The following is a 27158-nucleotide window of genomic DNA, read 5'->3' as shown; positions in this document are numbered from 1 at the left end:
ATATATATATATATATATATATATATATATATATATTATTAATAGTTATTATATATGTAATATTCAAAAAATATATTATAAAATTATATAAAAAAGTTATCACAAATATAATAAGATAGAACAATTAATAGTATAGTATAAATTCTAACTTACAGTTATTCAAAAACAATTATAAATTTAAAATTTTATATATAAATTGAATAAATAAAAAACTATATACAAAATCAGTCTAAGCTAACTAAACAATAGGATATTTCCCATCACGCGCTTACTATACTGAGATCTCGTCTCTCTCTGCTCACATAGTCAAACAAAGAACATATCCAAATACAAAGACAAGCACAAATAGAAGGGTAAACTAGATATACAAAGCATTCATACATTGACATGATATGCGAAACACTTACAAGTATACATATAGAATAAATAACTTCAAACATCCTAAACATGTTATGACTTATATTTTGATTGTCCGGACTTAGAATGATTATCGAGCTATGGCGGGTTGTGCATTTGTGGTGGCCTCTACTACTTTGCAAAGTTATTGTCAACGAATTTCACCCAACCACACTCATAAGGTTAGTCTGTTCCGGGCCTTGAGGCATACTGGAAGCCTCCAAAACTAAGACCTCCTGTTACTCCTCACGACATGGCTCAATCCTCTATACGTGAGAACGAAAGACCATGGGAGTTTCAGGATAACCCCCAAGACTGAGCTCCTATATTCATTCTAAACATACTTGAATCTCACCGAGAGATTCTACATTGAAACATACTTACACCATTTTGAAATCACACTTTCTTTCACTTTGAATCATAACTCATAACTTTGATATACACCTTCATACATAATTCCCAATGAATCAAAACATTAATCAAAATCAATAAAGACAAAGAAGGAAATAATAACTAAAACTTATATCAGTCGCTAAGCAAACCACTTCGTTTGGTGACCCCAAAGTTCTCTCGCTCAACGACCCTACTCGTTGTGCGAGTCCCCTAGACAATACCTCCAAACTCCAAACCACTCACTCAGCGCCACAACCCGCCGAGCAAATAAACTCACAGTGATAATAGACCCCAACCTCTCGCTCAACGACACAACTCGCTAGGGAAATCTCCCAAACAGTGGTCTAGACCCCCAACTCACTCGCTCAACGACCCTGCACGTTGTGCAAATATAAATCACAATGCTCCCTAACTTCCACCTTTCGCTCAGGGACCAAACTCGTAGTGTAAATCCCCCAAACAGTGGTTCAGACCCTCCAAACACTCGCTCAGCTACCCTGCTAGCTGAGCGAATGTCCAGATAGTGTGCCCAACTTCTCAGCCACTCGCTGAGCGACTCCACTCACTCAACGAGTCTGCATAATTCTACAATACCGAACTGCAGAATTATGAAAATGCACCCAAAATGACCAAATGGAAATATTTTTCTCAACTTCTAATCCTCCTATATTGTTTTATATACCTAATTATACTTGACTAAGTGTGTTTAAACCATCCTAACATCATTTTAAAGTGTTTAAGAACCAAATCACACTTCAAATCCTACCAATCATCAACCTATGGACCCAAATCACATTCTACCAATTTTGGCATAATTTTAAGCAACTTAGGAAATCTAACAAGTCCCAAATGACCTATCAAGACTAACACAACAGACCATATGAGTATTCAACTCTTAGATCAAAATTTCACTACTTCATTTCCTTAAAAAGAGCTCTACACCAAGGCAAATTGCATATATTCATAACCAACCCATGTTATCACATATTTCTAACATTTTATACATCCAATAACAATAAAACCTCACTCCATACAGTTCACAATCTCAAATTATCATTCCACCCTCAAAATAATCAAAATACACATTATCCATCTACCCTAAACACAAATTCAGTGCAACCAGTTCCAAGAATCATACAACCACCAAACATACACAATTAATTATCCATGAAATAAATTCTAGCTTCCCTTACCTCAGTGTAAATCTGCATGGCTCTATAAAACCCTGACCGATGCTTGTACCACAAGGAAACTCTAGAAAAACCTACAAATCACTGATTGGTGATAGGAAACAACCCTTAGAACCTAAATTGAGCTAAGATTCAAGAGAATGAGATTCTAATCACATGCAAAGACCGGTTCTTTGTATGATCACAAATTAGGAAAAATGTAAGAAACGACAATGAAACTTACCGACTCAAATCAAGAAATTGATCGGTTGGAAAGGTAGCTCTCGATACCAGGATCGCCTAGACACCTCCTGATCGTCGAATACATGATCCAAGAATAAGAAAGGTTAAAGAGAAGTGAGAGAAAATGAAGAGAATAATGTTTTAGAGAGATGGAATATATTTTAAATAATGAGACGAGTTTATAAAATTCTATATATATTGTATAATTATTTTAAAATAAAATACTCAGTTTTATTATTTTAATACACTTATCAACTTTAAAATTCTATTTCCTATAGGTAAGTTATACACTAAATAATTTTGTATTTTACATAATCGAAAACATATATCAGATTACCACGAAAATCTTTTTTTTTTTTTATACGAGAAGCTTCAAGGTCATTTTTTTTTATGTTTTCCGCATTTTTATTATTACATGGCACTAAGTCAACCAGTGTAAAGAAACAAGCCTAGATTATAAAAAGAAATAGCAACAGCATTAACATACTTTTTATGATTATTTAATTCATATATGAAATAGCAACAACATTAACATACTTTTTATGATTATTTAATGGTTAAAACCACTTAGGCGTCCTTGTTTTCGTAAGGTCTTCCCATTTTGGACCCGTTCTTATAAAATTTCCCAATTAGGTCCTTCAAAGTGCCAATTTCATTGAAATTAACCCCTGCCGTTAAATTTTGTTAACGGAGTTAGAATTGTGGACAGGTGCTGCACTGACGTGTTAAATGATTTTGTAGGAGGTGAAACATGGTACTCTTAGAGTAAATCCAGACTGACGTGTTAAATAATTATGGTTTGTCAGACACACTGCATCTTCTCAAATTCACGACCACCAAACTCTATACATTCTCCATGATTCTCCGACCAACTCCTGGATATTATGATAATTGGGTATATACCGATTCAAAACCACAACCACCACAATTGCAATTACATTTTCTCATCTCTTATCCTTCTCTCTCTATCTCCATATATAAACAAAGCACAACCCTGACCCCCTTCCTCATCACCGCCACCAAAACCACCATCCTCTCTCAACTTCCCTCCAATTCCCTTTTGGGTTTTGCAATTCGGTTCATTAGGTCTTCAAATCTATCAACTTTTCCTCCGATTAACGCGAAATGAGAGAAAGGGGAGAAGGAGTAGAAAGAGAAGACGGATCGATTTTGATTTCAGATTTTGGGGGTGTGTGGGGTTAAAACCCGCGGTTGTAGCTTTGTTTGATGGACTTTGGATTTTGCTCATCTGTGTATTTTTGTGGTGTTTTGGGGACAGGTGCGAGGTTGCCTTCATATGCTTTGAAGAGGGTTGACAAGGTCATTGAAAAGGAGTTGCCTTTTTTCAAGCTCGATGTTTTTTTTTTTAATGTTGTTTTTCTTTTCCTTGTTTGTAGTTGTTTCATGATTTTTTTTAAGTATTTTGAGTTTGGTGGTGTAATGGGAAGAACGCATGCAGAGAGGGCTTTTCTGTTATGATGTCACAGCCTGTGAGACCCTGGTGGAGGAGAAAAGGACCCTGGTACTGTGATTTCTGGGTTTCCTTTTGCAGGCTTTATTCATAAGGAAAAAGATGAAGTTTACGTTTGAGAATGAAATTTGTGATTGGGGTTTTAGGGTTCTTCCTAATGAGGTTTCACAGTTTATGATGAAGATGAAGACAAAGATAATGACGATGAGGATGGTAGGTTCTGTTTTGGATTTGGTTATTTTTGTTCGGTTGTTGTAGAATGAAAAATATTGTTAATGTTCACATTGAACTCGAAGCGAAAAAATTCAAAGATACATGCGAAGGTTTCTGTTTTATAGTTGGTCTGAGGAAGAAGATGAACTCGTAGCGATGAACTCCCACCCTAATCCCCTTTTTAATTTCAATTTATCAATTAATCACGCCACGTACCACTCAGTTTTTCTGCCACGTTTCCTATGATTTTTAATGATTGACACGTCCTCCATCCAACTCTGCTCAGATTTAACACCGTTACTTAATTTTAACGGCAGGAGTTAATTTCAACGAAATTGGCATTTTTAAGGACCCAATTGGGAAGTTTTATAAGAACGGGACTAAAATGGGAAGACCTTACGAAAATAGGGACGCCTAAGTGGTTTTAACCTTATTTAATTCATATATGGACTGAATGATAAGACATTAAAGTTAAAGATTAAATGATATAACCACCGTGTCTCTACATTTATTTTAATTTTAGTTTACTACGTCTTCTTATGATGTGTATTAAAATATTAGTATGTAATGCGGATTAGTTGTTTATGTTTTATATTTATTATATATATATATATATATATATATATATATATATATTATTCTCCAATAATTTGGAAATATGATAGGTTGATTAATTGACCGTTGAACTCATAAATTGATTGGTGGACTAATTGTTTTGATTTGACCATTCGATCAACGAATTGACTATCTCGACCCAATCAATTGACTGATCGATCAATTGACAGATTAACTTATCCATTAACAAGATTGATTGATTACTGAATAAAAGTCACATTAACACTTAACAGATGACAACCGTGAATCAATCAACTAATGTTGATTAAGATATGATTAAGTAATGACTAAACCAACAAAAAATAAAAATTCATAATAACTACTATAAATAAAAGTCTAAGATGTAATTTTTTACACATACATTACTATATTTAAAACTCTTGCGATAAACGCATCGGTTTACCTTCTATATATAATATAGTATAGTCTCTCACATACACCTATTAAAGTCTAGCTTGAAATTCTCTCTTATAACTAAGTCAATACCAAAAACTTAGTTGAGTTACTGTTGATATATTACAGAATTACGTTAACTCCACTAATTTTTTTAATTGATGGCCTTTGAAAGGGTATAGGGGGCCACACTCTTACATAATGTGTTCGTGTTCTTCCCCTCTCATGGTAAAACTTATGATGCAGAAGGTTCCTCACAATAATGTTATACTTATTATTGGATGTTGCTACTTTGACACATGCATTAAAGACCTTTGTTGCAAATATTATATTTTGGTATATTTCTATATGTAAAATAAAGGAAAACATGACTTCTAATAATAAGCAATAAGAAAATAGAAACACAAACATACATCACAATACAACTTGGTGAAAGGGCAAACAAATTTATACCTCTATATATTCTCGTGTAAGTTTTTTTTTTTTTTTAAAATAAGTTATTAGTCAATTATTTAAATATTTTACAATAACTATTGTCATTGAAAACAGTATTGGTTGTATCATTACTTTATTACACCGAGTGTGCTTTTGTGCACGAAAAGCCCCCAAATACTTTGTAAATAATAGATCGGTAAAGTAAATCATATTTTACACATATTACATTAACTTTACATATAGTTGTAATCTAATAAATGTTTTAATGTTATTTTATTTCTACTCTAAATATATCATATTGATTGGTAAACTAAATACAAAATCACACAAGCTAACGATGGTACAACAGAAAGTATTTCAATCACGTTATTTTTTCTCAATTTTGTATGACAATTAACTGATTTAATTATAGGTTTAAATCCTTTTTTATTCCTAAGTTATAAGGTGGTATGGTATTCAGTTTAGTCTTCCCTTTTAAAAATATCAATTTTTGGTCCCTGAGTTATAAAAAAATGTATCAAATCAGTGTCAGCCGTTAACGAAATCAATGAAATACGTACCAAGTTGTCATCCAAATATGGAGATTTCGCAACCTTCAAAAAACCCACAAATATGAAAGAATATAGATGAGACTGATTTGATACATATTTCATTGATTTCGTTAACTGCTGGGATTGATTTGATACATTTTTATAGCTTAAGGACCAAACAGATAAACTGAAAATTGTGAGTATGATTAGAATGTAATATTCCAAATGTATTATTAATATTATTTTTTATGACCTTTTATTAAGTTATTTAAATATGTTGCAATTTTTTAATAAAACAAACAATTGTTGAACTTAGAAACACTACACTACATCATGTGAGTGGAATATTTTGTTAATGTTTATAATAATTTAGAATTAACCTTTATAATATTTTTTATTAATTACTTTATCAATAGATGTTAATTGTTAAAATATTAGTTTTTTAGTTAAAAAATTAAAACTTTCTTTCTCCTTTGTTCCTTCTTTTTCCTTTTCACAACCACAGAATTGGATAGAAAGATAATTGTTTATAGGGAAATAATAAAAATAATTATAAAAGGGGTTGTAGGGTCCCGACAGTGCATATAAACATAGTTAATCTAGAATATTAGGATGCCACAGACCACACATTTTGTCTATATAAACACCTCAACTTGTTTAACACTCCAATTGATCCATCTTATCATTACTACACACTCACTACTTTGCTCCCTAATCACTTCTCTTTCACACAAACTTATGAAATAACCTCGCAATCGATCAAGATGAAGAAGAGATTAGCAGCAAGCACCATCGATGATTCCACTAAACTTGATCGCAAAACCATCGAAAGAAACCGCAGAATTCACATGAAATCCCTCTGCCATCAGCTTGCTTCTCTTATTCCTCCCAACCTCAAACCACCCAAATCCAAGGTACCCACAGAACATCTCTTCATTTTTTTCGCCACCCCTCTTGTTTCAACTCTTCACCCAGTTCTTTCAATTGGGATACTTAAAAGGCACTTTCTTTTGATTCTTTCTTCGTTTTTGTATAAGAATTTGAAACACGAACTAAAATTTCAAAATCACGTTCTAACTGTTTGATGAATTGTATCTTTATCCATGAAGTTTTTTTTAACCAAGTGTTGAATGTTTTCAGCTGATGCTAGGGCAGCAGGACCAACTGGATCTCGCAGCAAGGTACATAAAACACATGAGAGAGAGAATAGAGAAATTGAAGAGGCAGAAGGAGCAAGCGATGTTGAACCAAAGCAGTGAAAGAAAAATGTTTGATAAAAACGATGAGACCAAGTTGCCAATACTTGAGCTAAGAGACTTGGGTTCCGGCATCGAAGTGATGCTGGTGAGTGGGTTGAACAAGACATTCATGTTGTACGAAGTAATCAGCGTTCTTGAGGAAGAAGGTGCTGAAGTTGTCACTGCAAGCTTCTCAACTGTCGGAGACAAGTTATTTTACGTTGTTCACGCTCAGGTAAAGTTCTACATCATCAATTTTTACCACATTTTACAACATTTTCATCTGAAATCTTTGTTTCTTCGGAAGTTAAGAAGAATTCAATTAACTAATTTGATGATATGGTTTTTGTTGTGTCAGGTTAAAATATCAAGAGTTGGCGTGGAGACGACAAGGGTAAAGGATAGACTTCAAGAATTTATTGCCCCATTAGAAATTTGGCCGGAAGACGTGTGAATCTTAACAGCTACTCTGTACCTCACTATGTACTAGTTTCAGAGCTATGTCCTGCCTTTCTGCCAATCATATTAATCTATATATATATTAGCTTTTTATAAAAAAAATAAAAATAAAATTATCTATTTGTTTCTTTTAAGTACAAAAGAGAAACATATAATATTTCCTTTTATGATAAATTTTGTTATAATCTTAAATAAGTTGAGATAATACGCATTAGAGTTCATCAGTATATAATATAATAAAGATTAAGATTGATTGTTTGGGAATCCGTTGTAGAAAGTAGAAAATGATTAAAAATGAATGATAATTTGAAAGAAAGTGACAGAGTTGAAATGAGTAATAGAATAATTAAGCAAAGTAATAATTTTGAAGAAGTGATGAAGATGTTCACACGGCTTTGAGGGAAATTACTACTGAAAGGGGAAATAAAGCAAATTAAAAAAATGACAGTGATATTTTGACAACATTTTTTGATAACTTTTTTGATAACGGATACGTGTCATCATTTTATTAGTCTATTTGAATTTATGTTTAAAAAATATTTAAAACGGACCAATTACAAACTGCCACGTATGCGTTATCAAAAATTGTTAAAAAAATGTTGTTAAAAGAAGTTTTTCCATTAAAAAAAAGTGATTTTATGATATGTGTCGATCCATGATTTTTGAATTTATTGCGCCGGCGGAGATGTTGTAAGAAGTGTATGAACTGAACCTAAATTTTGGACCTAATTCCATGTATGTGTGAACAAGGTCAGCATCATTATTTTTGAAAAGACTTGGATGAAAGGCATCAGGACACAGTTTTAAAAGCATCCCAGTATATTATGTGGAGATCTATTTTGACCAACTTTTTTTTATTAAAATGAATTATATTCAATCAAATTCCCAAATATTTTAAGAAGGATATTTGCTTTAAAATGTATTTTCTTTCGGATCAATTGTTTGACACTGTGAGGATTATTGAGAGTGATCGAAAGGGACGGATTTGTGAATGGAATGTGTTTTTATTTAAGAATTTAAGGAAGAAGAAAAAAACATATTAGGGAAACGTTGAGTTTTTCTGAAAGTTTCTATTTATTAAAGATAAAATTAATTTATAATATATAAATGAAGTGTAAATTTTAACAATAATAACATCCAGGAGTTTATTATTTGTGAGAGGTGGAGAAGTTGAGTTTTGTTTTTGTGACTCTGGTATGGTTGTGTTTGAGGTGAGTTATCAATCGCCTTCTGTAATGAGTGTGATGATGAAGAAGCTTTGTAGTAGTAGGAATGGTGAAATGTGATGTGAACTTCCATATAGAGCAAAGCAACAAGAAGATGATTGTGAAATGTTATGTCATGGGTGTAAGGTGGTCCCGTTGGAGAGTTAGGAATTGGTTTTGGATTTGGTGAAACCAATTCCAAGAATCCCTACGTGTGTGAGAATAAGTTATTTTGTTCATTAAGTCGATTTCAATGAGTCAAAAATGTTCTTCAATTTCTTATTTTGTGTTGCCCGGATGTGTTTAATAATAATAATAATTTTTCAAAATTAATGATTAATAATTAAAAAATAAAAAATAACTCATCCAAAAAATCATTTCATATTATTTTTAATATCAAAGAAAATTTTATAATATTTCTTTTTTATCTATTAAAACTTTTTTATCTATCACAACAAATCAATTATAAATTTTCATAAACTTCATTTCTAAATCTATTCACTTTTACTTCTAAATCTCTTAAAAAAATCAACACCAATTTTACATTTAAACCTATTCAAATAAATCTAATTACTTTTTTTCAAATCCAATATTATATATATATATATATATATATATATATATAATTGTAGAATAATGATAATGTTATAGACATTTAGGTTACCCTTAATAATATTAAAGAAATATTAATAAATACATTGAAACTAGACAATAATAAAGAAATATTAATATGAGAAAAAAATTTGACTGAGAGAATCATATGGTGACAGTAAAAACAAAAGAATACACCAAGGGTGTGTTCACTTGGGATGATTGGGGAGATGATTTGGAAAAGAGTGATTGAGTAGATTTAAAGGTAATTTTTTTTTATGTTTTATTTGAGTGGATTTAAAAGTAATTGAGAGTAGATTTAGAGGTAAAGTTTATGAGAATTAGTGTAAGATTTAATTCATGTGACAGTTTTAAAAAATTTAGGGTTAAATATGTTTTTAGTCCCTAGTAAATAAAGTTAAAAAAATTTGGTAAAAAGAACTAAAACCAGAGTTTTCTAAGGTTGAAAGACTAAATTGTACTTTAGTTTGAAAGAGGGATTAAAACCAAAATCGTCCCAAAGTATAGGGACTAAAAACATATTTAACCCAAAAATTTATTTAATTGATAAAAATTGAAGATTATCAAAATATTTCTAAATATTAAAGTAATATAAAATTATATTTATTAATGTTATATTTAATTGTAAAATGTTTATTTAGAGTAAAAATTAAAATTAATTATTAAAAATAATTTTTAAAAAGTATAGAAATTACAATGTAGTAAAATGAATTAAAAGAAAACACTACTGTATTACTTTTTTTTCCAATAATAATAATAATAATAATAATAATTATTATTATTATTATTATTGACATGTGCTTCTCTGCAAGTGCTACACCAACTTTTGAACAAGCCTTTTATTTCAGAAAAATTCCTATTCTCAGGCTTCCCTGAGAGTGCTACACAGGAAGAAATTGAACACATTTTATTTTTAATTTATTCGTTTGCAAATTTTCGTGAACAGAAAATTCAGCATAAGTGAACACAACATAAATGTTACGACTTAGAGGTTTTGCAATTTTTGGCTATAAAACTTATAATGACTTGGATTCTTACACGTGGAACCATGTTTTGGCTATCTAGCATTTTAAATATATATTTGGAAACAATTTCGGACAACTTTTGCTTCTAATGTTTGTCCTACATTTATTCAAGATTTTAATAATGTTTGTGATATATCTCTTTCTCAACTTTCATATCCTTACATTAAGTCTTTACATTAAGGGTAATTTAGTTTCTGTCCAAATTAACTAGGGGTTTTTTTTGTGTTAAAATAGTTACAAAAAACATTTTCCAATCAAGATCGGGAAGGTAATTGAATTGGTTTTTCTAAAATCTTTATTCTTTTTAATTTTTTAAAACCTTTTTTTGAAACTGGTTTAATCAATTAAAAAGTGTATCTATAATATTTAGTTTTTAAAACCTTTATAATTATCAAGACAAAAAAGATAATGCAAGAAGAAATAAGAAACAATAAATTTTATACCGATTTAATTTTTTAAGAATTTACATCCTGTTTCAAGTATCTTGAGCTAGAGTTTCACTATAGAAATAAGAGTTTACAATACTACAAGAACATTTTAGTAATCCTAAACTTTACAATACAAGAATCTTGAAATACACTTTAAGAATTACACATAACAATAATGCTAACAATTACCTTATAAAAATCACCTACACATTGACAAGATTAACAAAAAGGAATGATAACAAGGAGAAAAAAAGAAGAAATACACCTTATGTGTTGATATTAAAAAATGACACCTACGCCAATTAAGAATGCTTTAGATCATTTTGATGAATATGAAAATCTCAAGTAAATTGCTTTTGTAATTAATTTGATTACAAAAGAAAAGTTCTAATCGATTATTTTATTAATGTAATAAATTAATATGACAATTTTGATAGTCATATATTGTTAGCAAAAAGATGAAGCCTAGAAGTTTTTATGATGTTTCAAAGTTAAGTCTATAGTGACCATATTGCAAGAAGACCTTCATGAAAATTTGTTTTGTGTTAAAGCTATTGTAATATAATAATTTTATGTATAAGGTATTATTTATCCTTAATTTCATGTATTGTATGTTTGTAAGTTTTCTAAAAACTCATTTTGCCTTGGAATAATCGATTACCAACTAATGATAATCAATTAACCATAATTGATTATGACTTACCATAATTGATTATCACGAGTAATTATGAGATTTTTCAAGCATGCTTTTTTACCATTGTGCATACATTAAATGCATAATTGATTACCTCATTTAGATAATCGATTATCACACGTTAAATAGCTAACAACAAATTTTTGGAGGTATCCTTGAGTGAGATATCTATATATTGGATTGAGACTCTCATTCTAATATACAAAATATGTGAATTTTGAAAGTCTTATTTGTTTTGTTGTGTGCTGTGATAAGTGTGTTCTAAGGTTTGTGTAACCCTTGTGTTGTGGATTTGAGAACTTGGTGTTGGCATAGAGTGAGAACTTTTACGGGAGTTGTGATTGAGTGCTTTTATTGTTTTTGAGTAAAGCCTTATCATCCTTTGTGAAGATTCAAAGGCGGTGGTCATCCTTTCGTGAAACATTCGAAGGAGGTGTTCATCCCTTGTGGCTTTCAGGGGAAGTGAGTTTCACCTCTTAGGGTAACAAGAGAAGTGTTCTAAACCTTAAACTTGTTATTTCTTTGTGATTGTGTTTATTGGGTTTACGATAGTGGATTGTTAATTCTCATTTGAGATTAACAACTAGAAGTAGGATCCTTGTGATCTAAATCAGTATAAAATCATCTGTGCAATTTTCTCTCTTCCTTACTCTTTTATTTGTTTTAATTTATCGTGAAGGAATTTAAATTTCAAGAGAAAATATTTAAAGGCACAATTGGCGATAAGAAACCAATTCACTCCCTCTTGGTTTGTTGTTTTACGCTAACCATTCCATTGCACCGCTCTAACAATTGGTATCAGAGCTTGCTTTGATAATAATTCAATGACGGGGCAACATCAAACCTTTACTAGAGAAAAATATGCTTTTTCGAAAGTTAGAATGCAAATATTCATAGAATTTGTTAATTGAGAGTTGGGAAACTATCTCCAATGGTCCTTTTGTTCCTACTGTATTCATTAACAATTTGCAGGAACCCAAACCATGTGATCAATGGAATGCCGACGATAGGAGAAAATCTCAACAAGATGTAAGAGCTTGTAATATAATATCATTTGCTTTAACCGTTGACGAGTTTTATAGGGTCTTTACTTGTAAGAATGCTCAAGAGATGTGGAAGATGATGAGGGTCACTCACGGAGGAACGAATGATGTTAGAAGAGCATGAAGGAATACTCTAATATAAGAGTATGAGATGTTCCGCGTGAAGTAGGGAGAAATCATCATAGATGTCAGAAACGCTTCAATCATATTGTGAATTATCTCATTGGGTTAGGTAAGTCTTTTGAAAACGATGAATTAAATATTAAAATTCTTAAATCGTTGGACAGGACTTGGCAACCAAAGGTGATTGTTATAAGTGAGTCACAAAATCCCAATATCATGTCAATGGCTGCATTAGTTGGTAAATTGAGAGAACATGAACTGGATCTCGAAAGATTGAACAAAGATGAAGAGAAAGGAAAGAAAAAGATGTTGACGTTCAAACTTAAGATTAAAAAAGGTAAAAATATTAAGGAAGATGAGGAATAAGAAGAAGAAGAAGAAAATATAGATCTCATCATCAAAAAGTTGAGCAAGTTCATGAAGTCCAAGGGAAGAAGAAGGTCCAAAAGCGGAAAGAAGGAGAATCAAGAATCCTCCTTAAATTACCGTTGTTATGGTTGTGGAGAGAAAGGACACATGAAGGCAGATTGCCTAAACCCAAAGAAGGGTAAAGAAAGAGACCAAAAGAAATTCTTCAATAAAAAGAAGGCGTATATTGCTTGGGATGAGGATAATGAATCTACATTAAGCTCAAGCGACACTAATGAGCATGCCAACACATGTTTGAAGGCTGGTGACAATATTTATGAAAATTAAATAAGTTCAAAATCTAGGAAGTCCATGTGGTACATCGATAGTGGTTGTTTAAGGCACATGACAAGAGATAAAAAGAAATTTTCAAACTTCCGGAAGAAGGAATAAGACTATGTCACATATGGTGACAACAACAAGGGGAAAATCCTTTGAATAGGAGACATAATAAGTGAAAATACCTTGATGATAAAGTATGTATTGCTTGTAGAAGGATTAAAGCATAATCTACTCAATATTAGTCAACTATGTGACAAAGGTTTCAACGTAACATTTGAACCCAATTACTACACTATCCATGAAAAAAATTCTTCTGAAATTTCTTTGAAAGGTATTAGGCATTCAAATATTTATTTAATTGATTTAGAAAATGCATCAAATAAAAATATTTCATATTTAGTAGTAAAAGAAGAAAATCCATGGTTGTGACATAAAGAGAGTTTATCATATTCATATGCAACAATTGAATAGACTTATATCTAAAGATTTAGTAATTGGTCTACCAAAACTAAAATTTGTTAAGGACAAATTATGTGTTGCATGTCAAAAGGGTAAACAAATTAAATCATCTTTTATTTCGAAAAATAATGTTTCAAGTGAAAAACCCTTAGAACTGTTGCACATGGATTTATTTTATTCTTCAAGGATGAAAAGTTTTGAGGGAAATTATTATGCCTTAGTTATAATTGATGCTTATCCAAGAGATACATGGACGTTCTTTATTACTCTAAAGAGTGAAACTTTCAAAGTTTTCAAAAAGTTTGCAAAACAAATTCAAAATGAAAGAGTTGAAAATAAAATCTATTAGAAGTGATCATGGAGGAAAATTTCAAAATGAATCATTTGAAAATTTTTGTGAAGAACTTAGAATTTCTCATATCTTTTTTGCGCCTAGAAACTCCACAACAAAATGTAATAGTAAAGGGAAATAATAGATCTATAGAAGAACTTTATTAAATGGATAAAAAATTTCAAAATATTTTTGGGCTGAACATTGTGAGTACTGCATGTCATGTCTTTCCTTCAGGCTTCTAGGCTCGAATAAGTTTGTGCTCTCCTTAGGGATATAAATGGTTGGGTCCATGTGTTAGAGGATCTAGTTAATCCTGCTATTGTTACTGATAGTGATACCTTCTAGAGTTCCATGCATTTTCATTGTATGTCATTTGCATTTCCTCTTCCTGTGTTATGTTTGTTATTTTAATGAAATATTTGCCTTAGTTTTGATTGTTTTACTATCTTATGGCTTATATTAAGGGGGAGTTCTTATTTTAAGGGGGAGAAATTAATTAATCATACATAGCTCTTTTTAATAATGATAAAAAATGGGAGAAATATGTTTAAAGACTTGATCTTATTTATCTCTTCTCTACTAATCCCTTTTTCTTTAAGTTATATATGCATTACATATTAGTACAAGTTATAAAAGGTTTTAAATCAAAAGAGTTTTGATCATCATAAAAAAGGAGGAGATTGTTAGCATAAAGATGAAACCTACAAGTTTTGATCATGTCCCAAAGTCAAGTCTAAAGTGCTCATGTTGCGAAAAGACCTTCATGAAGACTTGTTTTGTGTTAAAACTTTTATAATTTAATAGTTTTATGTATAGGGTACTATTTTTCCTTAATTCCATGTATTGTATGTTTGTAAGTGATGAGTCGATATTTTATTGATTTCACTTAGTTTATTGTGCTAGAATTAATCAGGGAATTGTGCTTAATTGTCCGGTATTTTGCCGTTTTTCCTAATTATGCTTAATTTGATCGGAAATTCTAATTTTAATTAATTTGAATTTTCTGAGCTAATTATTTGCGTTATTATTTTCAGGGAAAATTTTGGAAACACAATTTGGGACATTTGGAGGACACAAAATAAATTCAAGACTCTCAAATTAGACATTTTAAATTTTAGTTACATTGTAATTTAGTTGTTTAAACTCTTTTGACAAACTTTTGCACAATGGGCCATTGTTGGCAAAAATATGATGGCCCCAAACTTTGAGGGACACTTGGCACCAAAACCTAGGGTTTTAGGGTGGACCCCACCCTAATTTTTGGTGACACATGGCCTTAGAAAATAGTTGCAGCCGTCACTTTTTGGGGGACTGCAACGTTTTGGAAGAAAAAAAAATAACACTCTCTCGGCTGCAATGCTATAGGAACAATGTTTTTGGTTCTTGGCATTGGTTGAATAAAGATAGCACTTCTTTCCTTTCTTTTAATTGGCTGCAGCATATTCATAGGAGAAAACCATGTTTATTTTTGTTGATTATGGATGAATGAGAATGAAGGGTTGGACCGTCCTGCAGCTGCCAATCTTCACTTGTTTTTCTTTTTTTTTTTTTAATGTGTTTGAGAGCTGGGAAATATATTTACGTTGGGTACATTTTGTTGAATGAAGAAGAACATTTTCCTTTCCTTTTTATTTATTGTATGGAGCGCTGGAAATAGCAGCAACGCTACTTTTTTTTTTAGTTTTTTTTTTTGTTTCATTGAATGAAAGAATGACATGCTTTTATGCTACTCTCATTTTGAATTCTTAGGTGCACACAAGAATATTTATTTTGTTTGGAGAAAAGAGTTGCATGGTTATTACTTTTAATTTAAGTATTCTAGTTTGATGGATTTAGCTTAGCACATGTGTCACATCCAGGAGTTAGGAGCTCCTCATTTCCATTTTACAAATTTTCTGCATTCAGACCTTGCATATTGGTTCACGTTTTCCAACTCTCTTTTTGGGGCCTTGGATGCTACGGTTCATGTATTGAAGTTTTTTTTTTCTTCTTTTAATTTTTTTTAATTTTTTTTAATTGCAACTACAATGTGTGCTTTAAATCATATTTCCTTTTTGCACTTTAATCCCATCTTGCTTCTACACTTTAAATTTCATTTGGTTTAGCTTCGTTTCTAGAATTAAAAATCGTTTTATGATGTTGCTTTAAGTTCATTTTCAGCCTTGATTACATAATTTAGTTTTACTGCTACTATTATGTTTAGGAGTTTTCATTCTGCAATATTTTTGAGCTTCACTGAATTCCAGTTAGTTTCGCTGTTTTAATTCTACATTCACTTTCATTCTACTGCATTTAGTTATACCGTTCGGTTTATCTATGTTAAATTGTTCGACTTTAATGTTTCTCTACTTTATTGCAATCTTTTCAATTATGTTTGGTTGTTTACAATTTCCAGTTTTTAATTTAGTTTAATTATTATCTCAAACAATTTCAAAACCCCCCTTCGTGTTAGACCTAAGACTCGAACCACATTTGGTCCTTGAGAGACGACCTAGGAGTCACTTCCTAGTCTATACTACATTCTTTTATGCTCATTAAATTTTGCATGGGGTGCGACCTCCATCAGTAAGTTTTCTAGAAACTCATTTTGCCTTGGAATAATTGATTATCTATAATTGATTATGACTTACCATAATCGATTATCACGAAAAATTATGAGCTTTCAAGCATGTTTTTAACTGTTGTGCATACATTAAATGCATAATCAATTACCTCATTTAGATAATCGATTATCACATGTTAAATAACTGACAAAGGATTTTTTGAGGTATCCTTGAGTGAGATTTGTATATATTGAATTGTGATTCTCATTCTAACATACGAAATACATGAATTTCAAAAATCTTATCTGTTTTTGTTGTGTGTTGTGATAAATGTGTTCTAGGATTTGTGTAACCCATGTGCCATGACTTTGAGAATTTTGCGTTGGAATAAAACAAAAACTTTCACGGAAGTTATGATTGAGTGTTGTTATTGCCGAGTAAAGTCTTGTCATCCTTTGTGAATATTCAAAGGAGGTGGTCATCTTTCATGAAGCATTTGAAGGAGATGTTCATCCCTTGTGACTTTCAGGGAAAATAAATTTCACCTCTTAGGGTAACAAGAGAAGTGTTGTAAATCTTAAACTTGTTTATTTATTTGTGATTGTAACAATTTGTTGGTTTTCTGATAGTGGATCGTTAACTCCCATTTGAGATTAACAATTGGACGTAGAATCCTTATGATCTGAACTAGTATAAAATCACATGTACAATTTTCTTTCTTCCTTACTCTCTTATTTTTTTTTATCATAAAGAAATTTAATTACAACAAAAAATATTTAAAGGCTCAATTTTCGATAAGAAACTAATTCACCCCTGTCTTGGTATGTTGTTTACGCTAACCTTCGACCCAAGTTAACTTGCCTTAAGCTTTGGGCTAACTAACTCAGCTTGACTTTTAATCTGATTGACTAAACTCAATACTTTAGCTCACTCAAATTGGGTCAACCTTCAACCTAGTTCCCTTAGCTTGACCTTTGGTTTGGATTGTTCAGTCTGGGTTGACTCGACTCAACCTTCAACTTAGCCTAACTAGACTTTGTTCTTTTACCTAGCTAACTTAAGTCAACCTTCAACGTAGATAGACTCAGATCGACCTTTACTCATGTCAACTCGACTTAACCTTTTAGGTTGATTCGGCTCAACCTTTGTCTAGTTGACTCATTTGATATTTGGTATAAACCAACTCTGCTTAACATTCAAGCTAGGCCAGTTTGGCAAAATCTTTGACCTAGGTTGACTCATCTCAATTCTTCAGTTTAAACTAACTCGACTTAGCATGAGATGTATCTAACTTTACTTAAACTCTATCAACCTTAACTTAATCAAGACATAGCCTTTCCTAGATTCATTAAACAAACTACTTGACTTTCTCGATCCAATCCTTTCTACTTTGACTTAAAATAGACTTTCATAAAGTGATCCATGTCTTAACCTTAATTCATAGTACTTTTACTGTTATTTTGATGTTATGAAATTTAACTTATATGGACTTTTGTATCTTGTGACTTTTATTTAACTTCAACCCATATAAACTAAAACTAAATCGGTGAAGTGGATTAAATTCACATCTCTCTATAAATAATTGCTTATGAAATTTCAAATTAGTGTGATTATTTATTACCATGTATATATTTTCAAAATTTTTTATTCACTATGTTAACATTAAGATGAATGTTATAATATGATATGTTTCATAATCATGAAACAAGTATCTTAGATTTTAAATTCCAAACATTTTTACTTCAAAATATTTTAAAACTTTTAAATAAACAAATTATTCTCTTATCCAAACACAAATATATGTCAAGAGTTGATATGAAATTTAGAGAAGAAAATAGAGTAGGTGGTAAAGTTAAATATGACTATGAACGTTTTTATTGTGCACCATGCATCATTAACATGATATATTATGTTGTTGAAGTACGTGTCAGATATTATTCGATATAAAATCTGTGAATGGTCCTTGCTAATCTCATGATGTTGACACACATAGTTGTACGCTAATGCTACTTTCAGACTGCCTATTTCTCACCATTTATTCCTTCGCTACTTTCACAAACTTCTTTTTAGTGTTTTTTTTTTTTCATTTTTTCCTTAATAGTCTATGTTAATTTTACAAAATAAACATGTAAGTAATTATTTATCTGAATAAACTTTTTCATTATTCATGTTGAGAATTAATTTTCAAAAAGTTGAATTTGCAACATGAAAAATAGAGTCTTATGTGTCGAAAAACTAATAAAAATTCTTTTTCATTAAATTTTCAAAAGAAAATCAGAAAGCCTCGCCGAGATTCGGCTTCCTAGTGATTGCGGTATTATTCCACTTCGCAAGGATTTAATTTTCAGTGGGTTTACAACGTCTAGCGATAATGCTTATTGTTCAAAATTAAGCTTCTTGAAAACTAAACTTTCATCGATTTTATAACAAAAAATAATTAATAGTTCCTAAATTTAGTTTCCCAAAAATCAAATTCTTAATGTACCCACTAAATAATTCATTTATATTGCATACTGATAATAATACATATTTATTTAAGATTTTTTTAATGATTTTCCTGCAGGTAATGTAAGAAAAAACATTGAGTTTTTAACGTTTATAGTATGATTCTTCTGCTGGACCATAAAAAAATATTGATATATATATATATATATATATTGATTTTGATAGTTCAAAATATATTAAAATTGGTTTTAATATAACAACATAAAATTTTAAAGAATTACTAAATTGACAGCACATAAAAACTCAATAAAAAATATGAACTTCAAAATTTTAGTGATGCTTTTAGAAATTGTAAAGAGTAAAGAAATACATTCCAATGCCAAGGTGTATTTTACAAAAGTAATTCTTTTTGCAAAGTTATTTATGCAATTATTGGGTCTATTGAGGTTACATTTTCACTACATGAAAAATTCTCAAACTTTCTTCAATTTCAAACCACCTCTAAACTTGATAAGTCTTTTGCACTGTGTCCCTTAGATAAGTAGTTATATATTGTAATAGTTACAACTTAGTTATATATTGTAATAGATACAACTGTCAAAATGGGTAACCTGGCTTGACTCAGCTTGGTCTACCACGGGTTGGTCATTTAGTGAGCCAACCTAACCCGGCTCATTTATTAGCGAGTCAGAAAAATCTAAACCCGACTCGACCCACCACGGGTTGGTGGATAAAGGGGTTGGCTCACTAGCCTATTTAATTACAATTTTTTTAAATAAAAAAAATTACAAACTTTCTGTATTTAAATTTAAAATTATTTCACTCCCAAAAAAGATATTAAATTGAAGACAATTCAAAATAATAATAAAAAGTCCAATATAATCCAAATGTCATCCAAAAACAAACACAAAAAACATAGAAAAAACTTGTTCCTTGAAGAATTTCAGTAAAAAAATGAGAGTGACAGCACCATAAATGAGAGTAAGTTTTGTGAGAGTGATTTGTGAGAGCAGAGATTACTTTTTTGGTATACTCAGTGAAGTGAAGAGAATATTTTATTTTTATTTTTTAGGGTTTCATAAATAAAATAATAAATTAAAAAATAAAATTAGGTAGGTGGGTTGGCGGGCCAACCCGGCCCACCACGGGTTCAACCCGCATGAGCCGGGTTTAAATAAACTGGGTTGAAATCTGACTCGCATAAAAAAATTTAATTTTTTCAAACCCAACCCGACCTGAACCCGTGATGAGCCGGGTTAACTCGTGGGTTGTGACCCATTTTGATGGCTCTCATAACCGTCATTCAACCCACATTTATAATGATCAATGGAAAAAAATTTCAGACAGAATAAGATCTAACTCTAATCATACAATATTTTTAATTAAAAATTTAAAATAATAAATTTATGAATTTTCATTGTAAAATTTAGACTTATATAAGTTTTATCTATTTAACTCGGATTTGAACTGTAGTGAACTTGAGTACTCTTTCAATTGGGTCTTCTTCACATTATAGACGCCACTTGATTCAGGTTCTAACCACTCAACAACCAAAAGCAAAAGCTTTTCAGTTTTATTGATAGTAATAGTTCCAAGTTTTCTAATTAATTTTCTTACTTCTTACTTCTTTAGTGTCTATCTCTTTGTCTATATCTCTGCATATATTTTATATGATAAATGTTGAACTGTATATTTCTTAATATATATCTAATATGAGCTGTGACGAAAGCAACCAGTGGTTCGCCGTTGCTACAATCGGTGGTTGTCTCTAAGGGCAAGATCACAGTGATGGAGATTGTGATTTCTTTGATCATGTTGTTTGTGGGTATAGCGATTTTGGTGATTATCCATGTCTGCATCGTGGGGAGAGTCTTCAGAGGGAACAATACTGATGAAGAAGGTACTCAACAGAGGCAGAACATGAGTGGAATGAAAAGAATGTTGGGTGAAGACAACATTAGTGACCTCAAAAACCTTCCTTGCTTTGTGTACGAGGAGGCAGCAGCAGCATCAGCATCAGAAGAGAGAAGAGGGTTCAGCAGCTCAGTCGATTGTGCTGTTTGCTTGGAGAGTTTCAAGGTTGGTGATTTCTGCAGGTTGTTGCCCAATTGCAATCACACCTTCCATCTGCACTGTATAGACTCATGGATTCTCCACACACCCATCTGTCCCATTTGCAGAACATGGGTTCTTTCAGTAAGAGAACACCAAAGTTATGCTTCTGAGAATGTAGAAATTGTAACATCATAGACCTGTTCAAACTGCCTCCTATTTCTTTTTGTCTGGTGTGTCTGGTTAGGTGAATTTGTGCCCAAAATTTTCATCAGTGTTTCATATTTTTAGCTCTGATTGTTAGATTAACACAGTAATTTCATTGGTGAATCATGAACTACCCCTTTTCTTTATTCGGTTGGTTTATATGAAATGCTTATCCTTCCAGACAGATTTTGAGACCAGAGAACATGAACTCCAACGAAATAGTGAATGTTTCTTTTGTCTTTTTCGTGCTATCTTATCAACACAAGTTGCTTTGCCTGTTGTTACTGGTTGTTGCATTGTATTTTGGATTGGACAGTAACGTGAAAATGGGTTCTAACCCGTAATCCTATATGGCGCACTGTGAGTGTGAGTGTATGAGTTGGATTGTATTTGAAATTTTTTTTACCTAGAATAGTTTTGGACTCGGCTCACTCGGATTCAATTCGAGTCAATGAGTTAACTAGTTTAACTTATCAATCTGTGGTGAGGCGGGTTGAGTTCAAATTTTTTTAACTCGTTCATAAATAAATTAAATTAGATTAGCTCACTAAATAACGAACTCATAATAGGTCAAGTTGAATTTAACTGAATTACTCGATTTAACAGTAATAATTCTGATGTAGACTGTGGTACTTGAATGTACCCTGTTATGTTCAGATTTTTGGCCATTCATGATCTTGTAATGGGGTAGATAAATCATTATCTTATCTGTCTTAACTAAGTGTCCATGATAGATATTATAATAGATAATGGGTGTTTGAAGATATTCCGTCGATAATTGCAATTTCCTAATGCTAAGACATTTTGTTATGCTGTCGATATTCTACTAGTACAGGAATAAATCATCATCATCATGTGACTTGTCTTTGACTTAGTCAATTGTATATAGACATAAAATGCTCTTAGCAACGACTATTAACAAAAGTGAAAATCCACAATATCCTATGATTTATCGTTTCCACTATGCTTATTATTGATAGATAAAATCATCACATTCTATCTTAATCGTATTAAGCAATATGTATAATTTATAAGAAATATGTTAATAGGTGATAACTTGGAAAATGCCTCGAAAATTTAGTTTGATACCACGCTATTTTACAAAGTATGAGTATCTCCAACTTATTTTATAATTTCAACATCTAATAACTTCCTTTAAAGAAACATCTAGTATTACATTTAGTAAAACGTTTTAAATGTGTGTTTTACTAATTTTTTAAAGGTGGAAGTAATTTATAATATTTTTTTTTATTTAGATCTAATTGTTTATTCAAATTTCAACAGGAAAGCCATGTCAATCACTAAAAAAACAAATCATGTGGATCTCCTGCAATCTATAGCTGCTTTTCGCGTCAATGGTTTGTAAGAAAAATATTCGTTAAAGGCGATTTAGAATGGTTTTAGTTTTATGTTAAATTCAATATAATATAAATAAAAATAATATAATTACAAAAGTTAATTCAAAGCTTCAACAAAATTAATAAGTTGTCATAATAAATTTATTTAGATTAAGATATGAAGAAAAAACACAATTTGTTCATAACTCAAATATAAATTTTGAATTTAGTTCATAAACTAAATCCATATAAAAGTGTGTTAGTGCATATTGGATCATATTTTACCATGATCATAAATGAAATTTAATTTAATTGAGTTTAGTCAACTGGTATTATTAAGTAATTCAACCTAATGAACACTCTTTGAAGATTGTATTGGTGTGTTAAACCTCACATTAGTGGAATATTAATGTAGTTACTATGTTATTATATTCCAATAATAATTTAAAAAACATTAATTATGTTTTTATCCATATATTGATGTTAGTCTTTATCACAAACTTCATGTTAAATAATACATTTTGATGTTAGTCTTTATCACAAACTTTATGTTAAATGATACATTGATACAATCATTTTAATCTAACAACATTAACTATTTTAACATAACAAATGATAAATCACAAATTCACATGTTATCGTCATGTCAAAAATCTTAAAAGGTTTACATGATTCATTAGTTGTCATTTTAAAAAGCATTTACCATTAGACGAGAAAGACGGTATCTATACATTTTTTAAGTACGAAAAATCATAGTTTGAGATATAGATAAAAATAAAAATGGTATTATAATTTAAAAATAAAAAATATAGTTAACTCATTTAAAAATTCAACACTCTAGTATGTCAGTATCAAAAAGACTTTTAAGAAGTAATTTACATTGATTCATCCCTGAAATGTTATCAGACACTTTCTTCTTAAACTCAATTTTAATTTCCCCATCTTTTACACGTCCTCGAAAAATTAGCCTAAAATAATTTAAATAATAATCATCTGGAGGTGAGTTACAAGTAATCCTTTAGTAATTTCTTAGAAAATATAAAATCTAAAATCACAAAAATACAAGTTCGTTATGGATTGGTTCAGATTAAAAATATGAAAACTAGAACACAATTAAACACATCAATTTTTGTCCAATGAACAAATGTCAAACTCGGGGAGCGTTTAAGCAAAACTTATTTAAGCTTATTGAACTGAACTCTACCTTTCTTTATATTTTTCTTTTAACTAAAACGGATAAGTATTTAATTAAGTTATCTGAAAAGTGCTTCCTCGATTAGTGTATGTTTTCAGGCTTTACATTGATTAGTTCCTACTTGGAACACGGGAGCTACAAGAAAATGTGCAACTAACTGCACCATTAGCAAGAATGGTTCACATAAAAAAGCACACCTACCCAAATCCATAATGAAAATAAGAACGAATAATTCACGGTTTTAAGTCAACTTTCAAAGCCATACTCCACCTAATAATGCAGAATTTGATTAATGTACAAACACTCAATAACTTCTAAGCAGATATTCAGGAAAGAATAGAAAATTATGTCCGTATGTATGTTCTTACATTTCCTTCCTAACAAGGCATAGTTTTCATCTACTTCCAAGTGATCAAGCACCCAAGTCTCAGGTGGTTTAATTCTTATCAGTAGTATTACTCTCCAACTCCCTTCTTAACTGAAGAGAAAAATCGTCACTAACATCATCGTCATCCCAATCATCCTCCCACTGTTGAGACACTTCTTTCCCTTCCTCCTTGTCATCCCACTCTGGAAGTTGTAAAACAAAAAAGTGCAACATAAAGAACAAACATTAGAATGACCCCCAAACAAGTGTTGAATTAGCATTCTCTATACCAAAAGAACTTTCAAATACCATCAACAATAATGAACCAAATGTTTATTACAGACGAGAAACAGGACCAACCACATTGACGAACAATGTTTGGAACGTAGACTCTAATACCATGAGTGATAGTCCATATTCTATACATTTTATAAAGAAAACAGAACATAAATTGGGTGGCTTCTAGGGTAGAGCCTCTAAAATTTGCTGTAAACATAAAGTCCTTTCATCGAGTCCATCTTTCTCTCTCACCCATTGATTCTGTTAATACAAATCTGAGCACTATTATTTCCGACTTGGAAAGGAATTTATTTTTAGTGCAAAGGTTTAATAGCGTATAGACAAGAATGAATAAATATCAACCAATCTTAAGTGTTTTTTGGGTGAAGTATTGCAGATGAATCTTTAAATGATAGAAAGATTCAGCCGAATACGCAGTGGCTACTTGAATAAACCCATATTTGCTATATACTAGGAAAACTGCCTGAATACCTAGAGAAGAAATGGCAAGGAAAGCAAATCAAGTACTACTAGCAGAGAATGGGAAAGACAAAGAGGGGGCTTTGTTGTCGGAAACTAAGGCTTGTAGGTTTAAGATGTGGGTTAATGAAGGTAATGTTGCTTTACTGCAGAAATGCAACAGCTTTGTGACACGGTGTCAGGATGGTAGCTCTCATTGCGGGTAAGATGAAAAAAAAGATGAAGCAAGGGCAAACTAACAGATTTCACTATCCTACATAACAGAGTTGTTGTTGAGGTTTCCTACATGGACCCTTAACAAACTCCAACTTCTTAAGAGGTATCTTACAATTTAGACTACCTTGGAGTACTTATAGTTCTGCTAGGTTCAAGGAAACCAAAACGGTCATTAATTCAGGCATGTAATTGACGTGCATTATATCCTTCAATTAGTTATTCCTCAGAGCTCCACCAAATGAAGATGGGCTAATCCTACCTCATGTGAATTTCTAGATTTATGACTCTTAAATAAGTGCATTCTCTTTGGTTCTGTCTGTGTATTATATGTCAAGTTAGACCTGAGAAAGGCAAGGTTAGGATGAAGGATCTTTGGGTCTACTTTTCGTTGCTTCCTAACTGAAAGACAATAAAACCCCAAGTAACAAATACATAAAAAAGGAGACAGATTTTTTGAATCATTATATTCCCCTGGATTCAAAGAAATAAGCCAGAATCGTGTGGAATACCAAGGATATGGCAACACACAAGCTTCACTAGAAAGATATTTTCTTGAATGAATCGAACAATGCAATTTACACTAAGAAAGGATTACTCCCAACGGCAATACAGTAAAGATCAACACAGAAAGGAATACTATTAACCACTGCATAAAACATGTATCAGGTCCACTATGCTTATTATCTCAATTCAAGTGTCTAAGGATCAGAAACAAATAGCCAATATATTAAACATCTATAAATAAAATCACCTAGATGTGGCATTCAATAATTCAGCATTTATAAACATACAGTTTTTATTATCCGTTGACTGTCTGGAATCTTACACAAAAACATATTGTTTGAAAGAATTTTAACAGTCAAAAAGAAAACATATTCAGCAGATAAATAGAGAAGAAAAAGGAAACAACAATTAAAGTCAAAATCGGATAATAACAACTTTTCCAATAAAAACTCGGTTTGTAAGAGGCCAAGGAACTGGAAAAACAAATTTAGATCGATGTGAAAGATCAAAACGTGTTATAAGTATCGGGACGAATAAACAAAAAAATTTGAAATTGAAACAGAGGCAAGGAGAACTTAGCCAGGAATCGAAAGAAAGGATGAGATTACTGTTATTTACCTTCGTCAATTTCAAACTCTTCGAATTCATCATCGTCTTCGAAGAGATCGATCTTGACATCGTCGGTGGTAGCTTTTGGTTCTGTTGCCATGGATAAACCTGAATCCGCAGTTATTTCAAAACCCTAAGTGCGTATATTTGATGAAGAAAGAGCAGTCGCTAATAACTACAGAACAAAAACAAAAAGTAAAATAAAATAAAAAATAATATATATATATATATATATATATTTAAAATTTAAGTTATATTATTAAATTTAAATTATCTTATGTAAGATGATTTATAGATAAATAAAATTAGAAATTATAAGATCCGTATTTATATTAAAATAATGTTACTTTAAATTTTTAAAATATAACTATTATCGTGTCATGTGGAAGGCATAAAAAATGCGCCATTAAATGTAGGACATAATTTTTTTCACTCATTATAACTTATTTTATGCGAATATTTTTTAATAGTTTTATACCGCGCACATTATGTCACGGTTCATCAGAAACCGCAGCATAATGCTGCGCGATGGCACTTTTGTAAATAAATTGAACTTATATGTCGCGGTTTCCCACCTAACCGCGGCATATACCCCCGTCAACCAACCCCTTTGCCTCCACGTCAGAGGAAAAAATTTAATGATAGGGGAATAGGCCGCGGTTCTCTGACCAATCGCTGCCTATTCCTCTGTCAATTTAATGCAGGGGCTGACTGATGGGGAATGTCAGCAGGTGGCAGGGGGAATAGGCCGCGGTT

The 27158-nt window shown here is 31.2% G+C and overlaps 3 protein-coding genes across 3 annotated transcripts; 2 read left to right on the top strand and 1 right to left on the bottom strand.

Moving 5' to 3' along the window:
• The first annotated feature begins 6484 nt into the window (after positions 1-6484).
• Positions 6485-7638, top strand: LOC106761581 (transcription factor bHLH168). Its single transcript, XM_014645141.2, has 3 exons — positions 6485-6772; positions 6999-7331; positions 7455-7638. Exons 1-3 carry the CDS (start codon positions 6623-6625, stop codon positions 7548-7550), a joined length of 579 nt encoding a protein of 192 aa, XP_014500627.1. The 5' UTR covers positions 6485-6622; the 3' UTR covers positions 7551-7638.
• A 13306-nt stretch (positions 7639-20944) lies between these two features.
• Positions 20945-21406, top strand: LOC106760242 (RING-H2 finger protein ATL39-like). Its single transcript, XM_014643707.1, has one exon. The coding sequence runs from the start codon at positions 20945-20947 to the stop codon at positions 21404-21406; it is 462 nt and encodes a 153-aa protein (XP_014499193.1).
• A 2719-nt stretch (positions 21407-24125) lies between these two features.
• LOC106761081 (protein DSS1 HOMOLOG ON CHROMOSOME V) lies at positions 24126-26577 on the bottom strand. Its single transcript, XM_014644581.2, has 2 exons — positions 26412-26577; positions 24126-24517 (listed from the first exon to the last, which is right to left on the bottom strand). Exons 1-2 carry the CDS (start codon positions 26500-26502, stop codon positions 24384-24386), a joined length of 225 nt encoding a protein of 74 aa, XP_014500067.1. The 5' UTR covers positions 26503-26577; the 3' UTR covers positions 24126-24383.
• Positions 26578-27158: the final 581 nt, after the last annotated feature.

Source organism: Vigna radiata, chromosome 5 (assembly GCF_000741045.1).
Source record: "Vigna radiata var. radiata cultivar VC1973A chromosome 5, Vradiata_ver6, whole genome shotgun sequence".
Classification (NCBI taxonomy): Eukaryota; Viridiplantae; Streptophyta; class Magnoliopsida; order Fabales; family Fabaceae; genus Vigna; species Vigna radiata.
The sequence above is the reverse complement of the archived record's forward strand: the minus strand, read 5'-3'. Positions and strand labels throughout refer to the sequence as shown.

Coding starts and splice junctions, on each gene's coding strand:
- LOC106761581 (XM_014645141.2), top strand. CDS start 6,623: ATGAAGAAGAGATTAGCAGCAAGCACCATCGATGATTCCACTAAACTT. Junction 6,773..6,998: donor TCAAACCACCCAAATCCAAG/GTACCCACAGAA, acceptor GAATGTTTTCAG/CTGATGCTAGGGCAGCAGGA. Junction 7,332..7,454: donor TTTACGTTGTTCACGCTCAG/GTAAAGTTCTAC, acceptor TTGTTGTGTCAG/GTTAAAATATCAAGAGTTGG.
- LOC106760242 (XM_014643707.1), top strand. CDS start 20,945: ATGGAGATTGTGATTTCTTTGATCATGTTGTTTGTGGGTATAGCGATT.
- LOC106761081 (XM_014644581.2), bottom strand. CDS start 26,502: ATGGCAACAGAACCAAAAGCTACCACCGACGATGTCAAGATCGATCTC. Junction 24,518..26,411: donor AGAGTTTGAAATTGACGAAG/GTAAATAACAGT, acceptor TACAACTTCCAG/AGTGGGATGACAAGGAGGAA.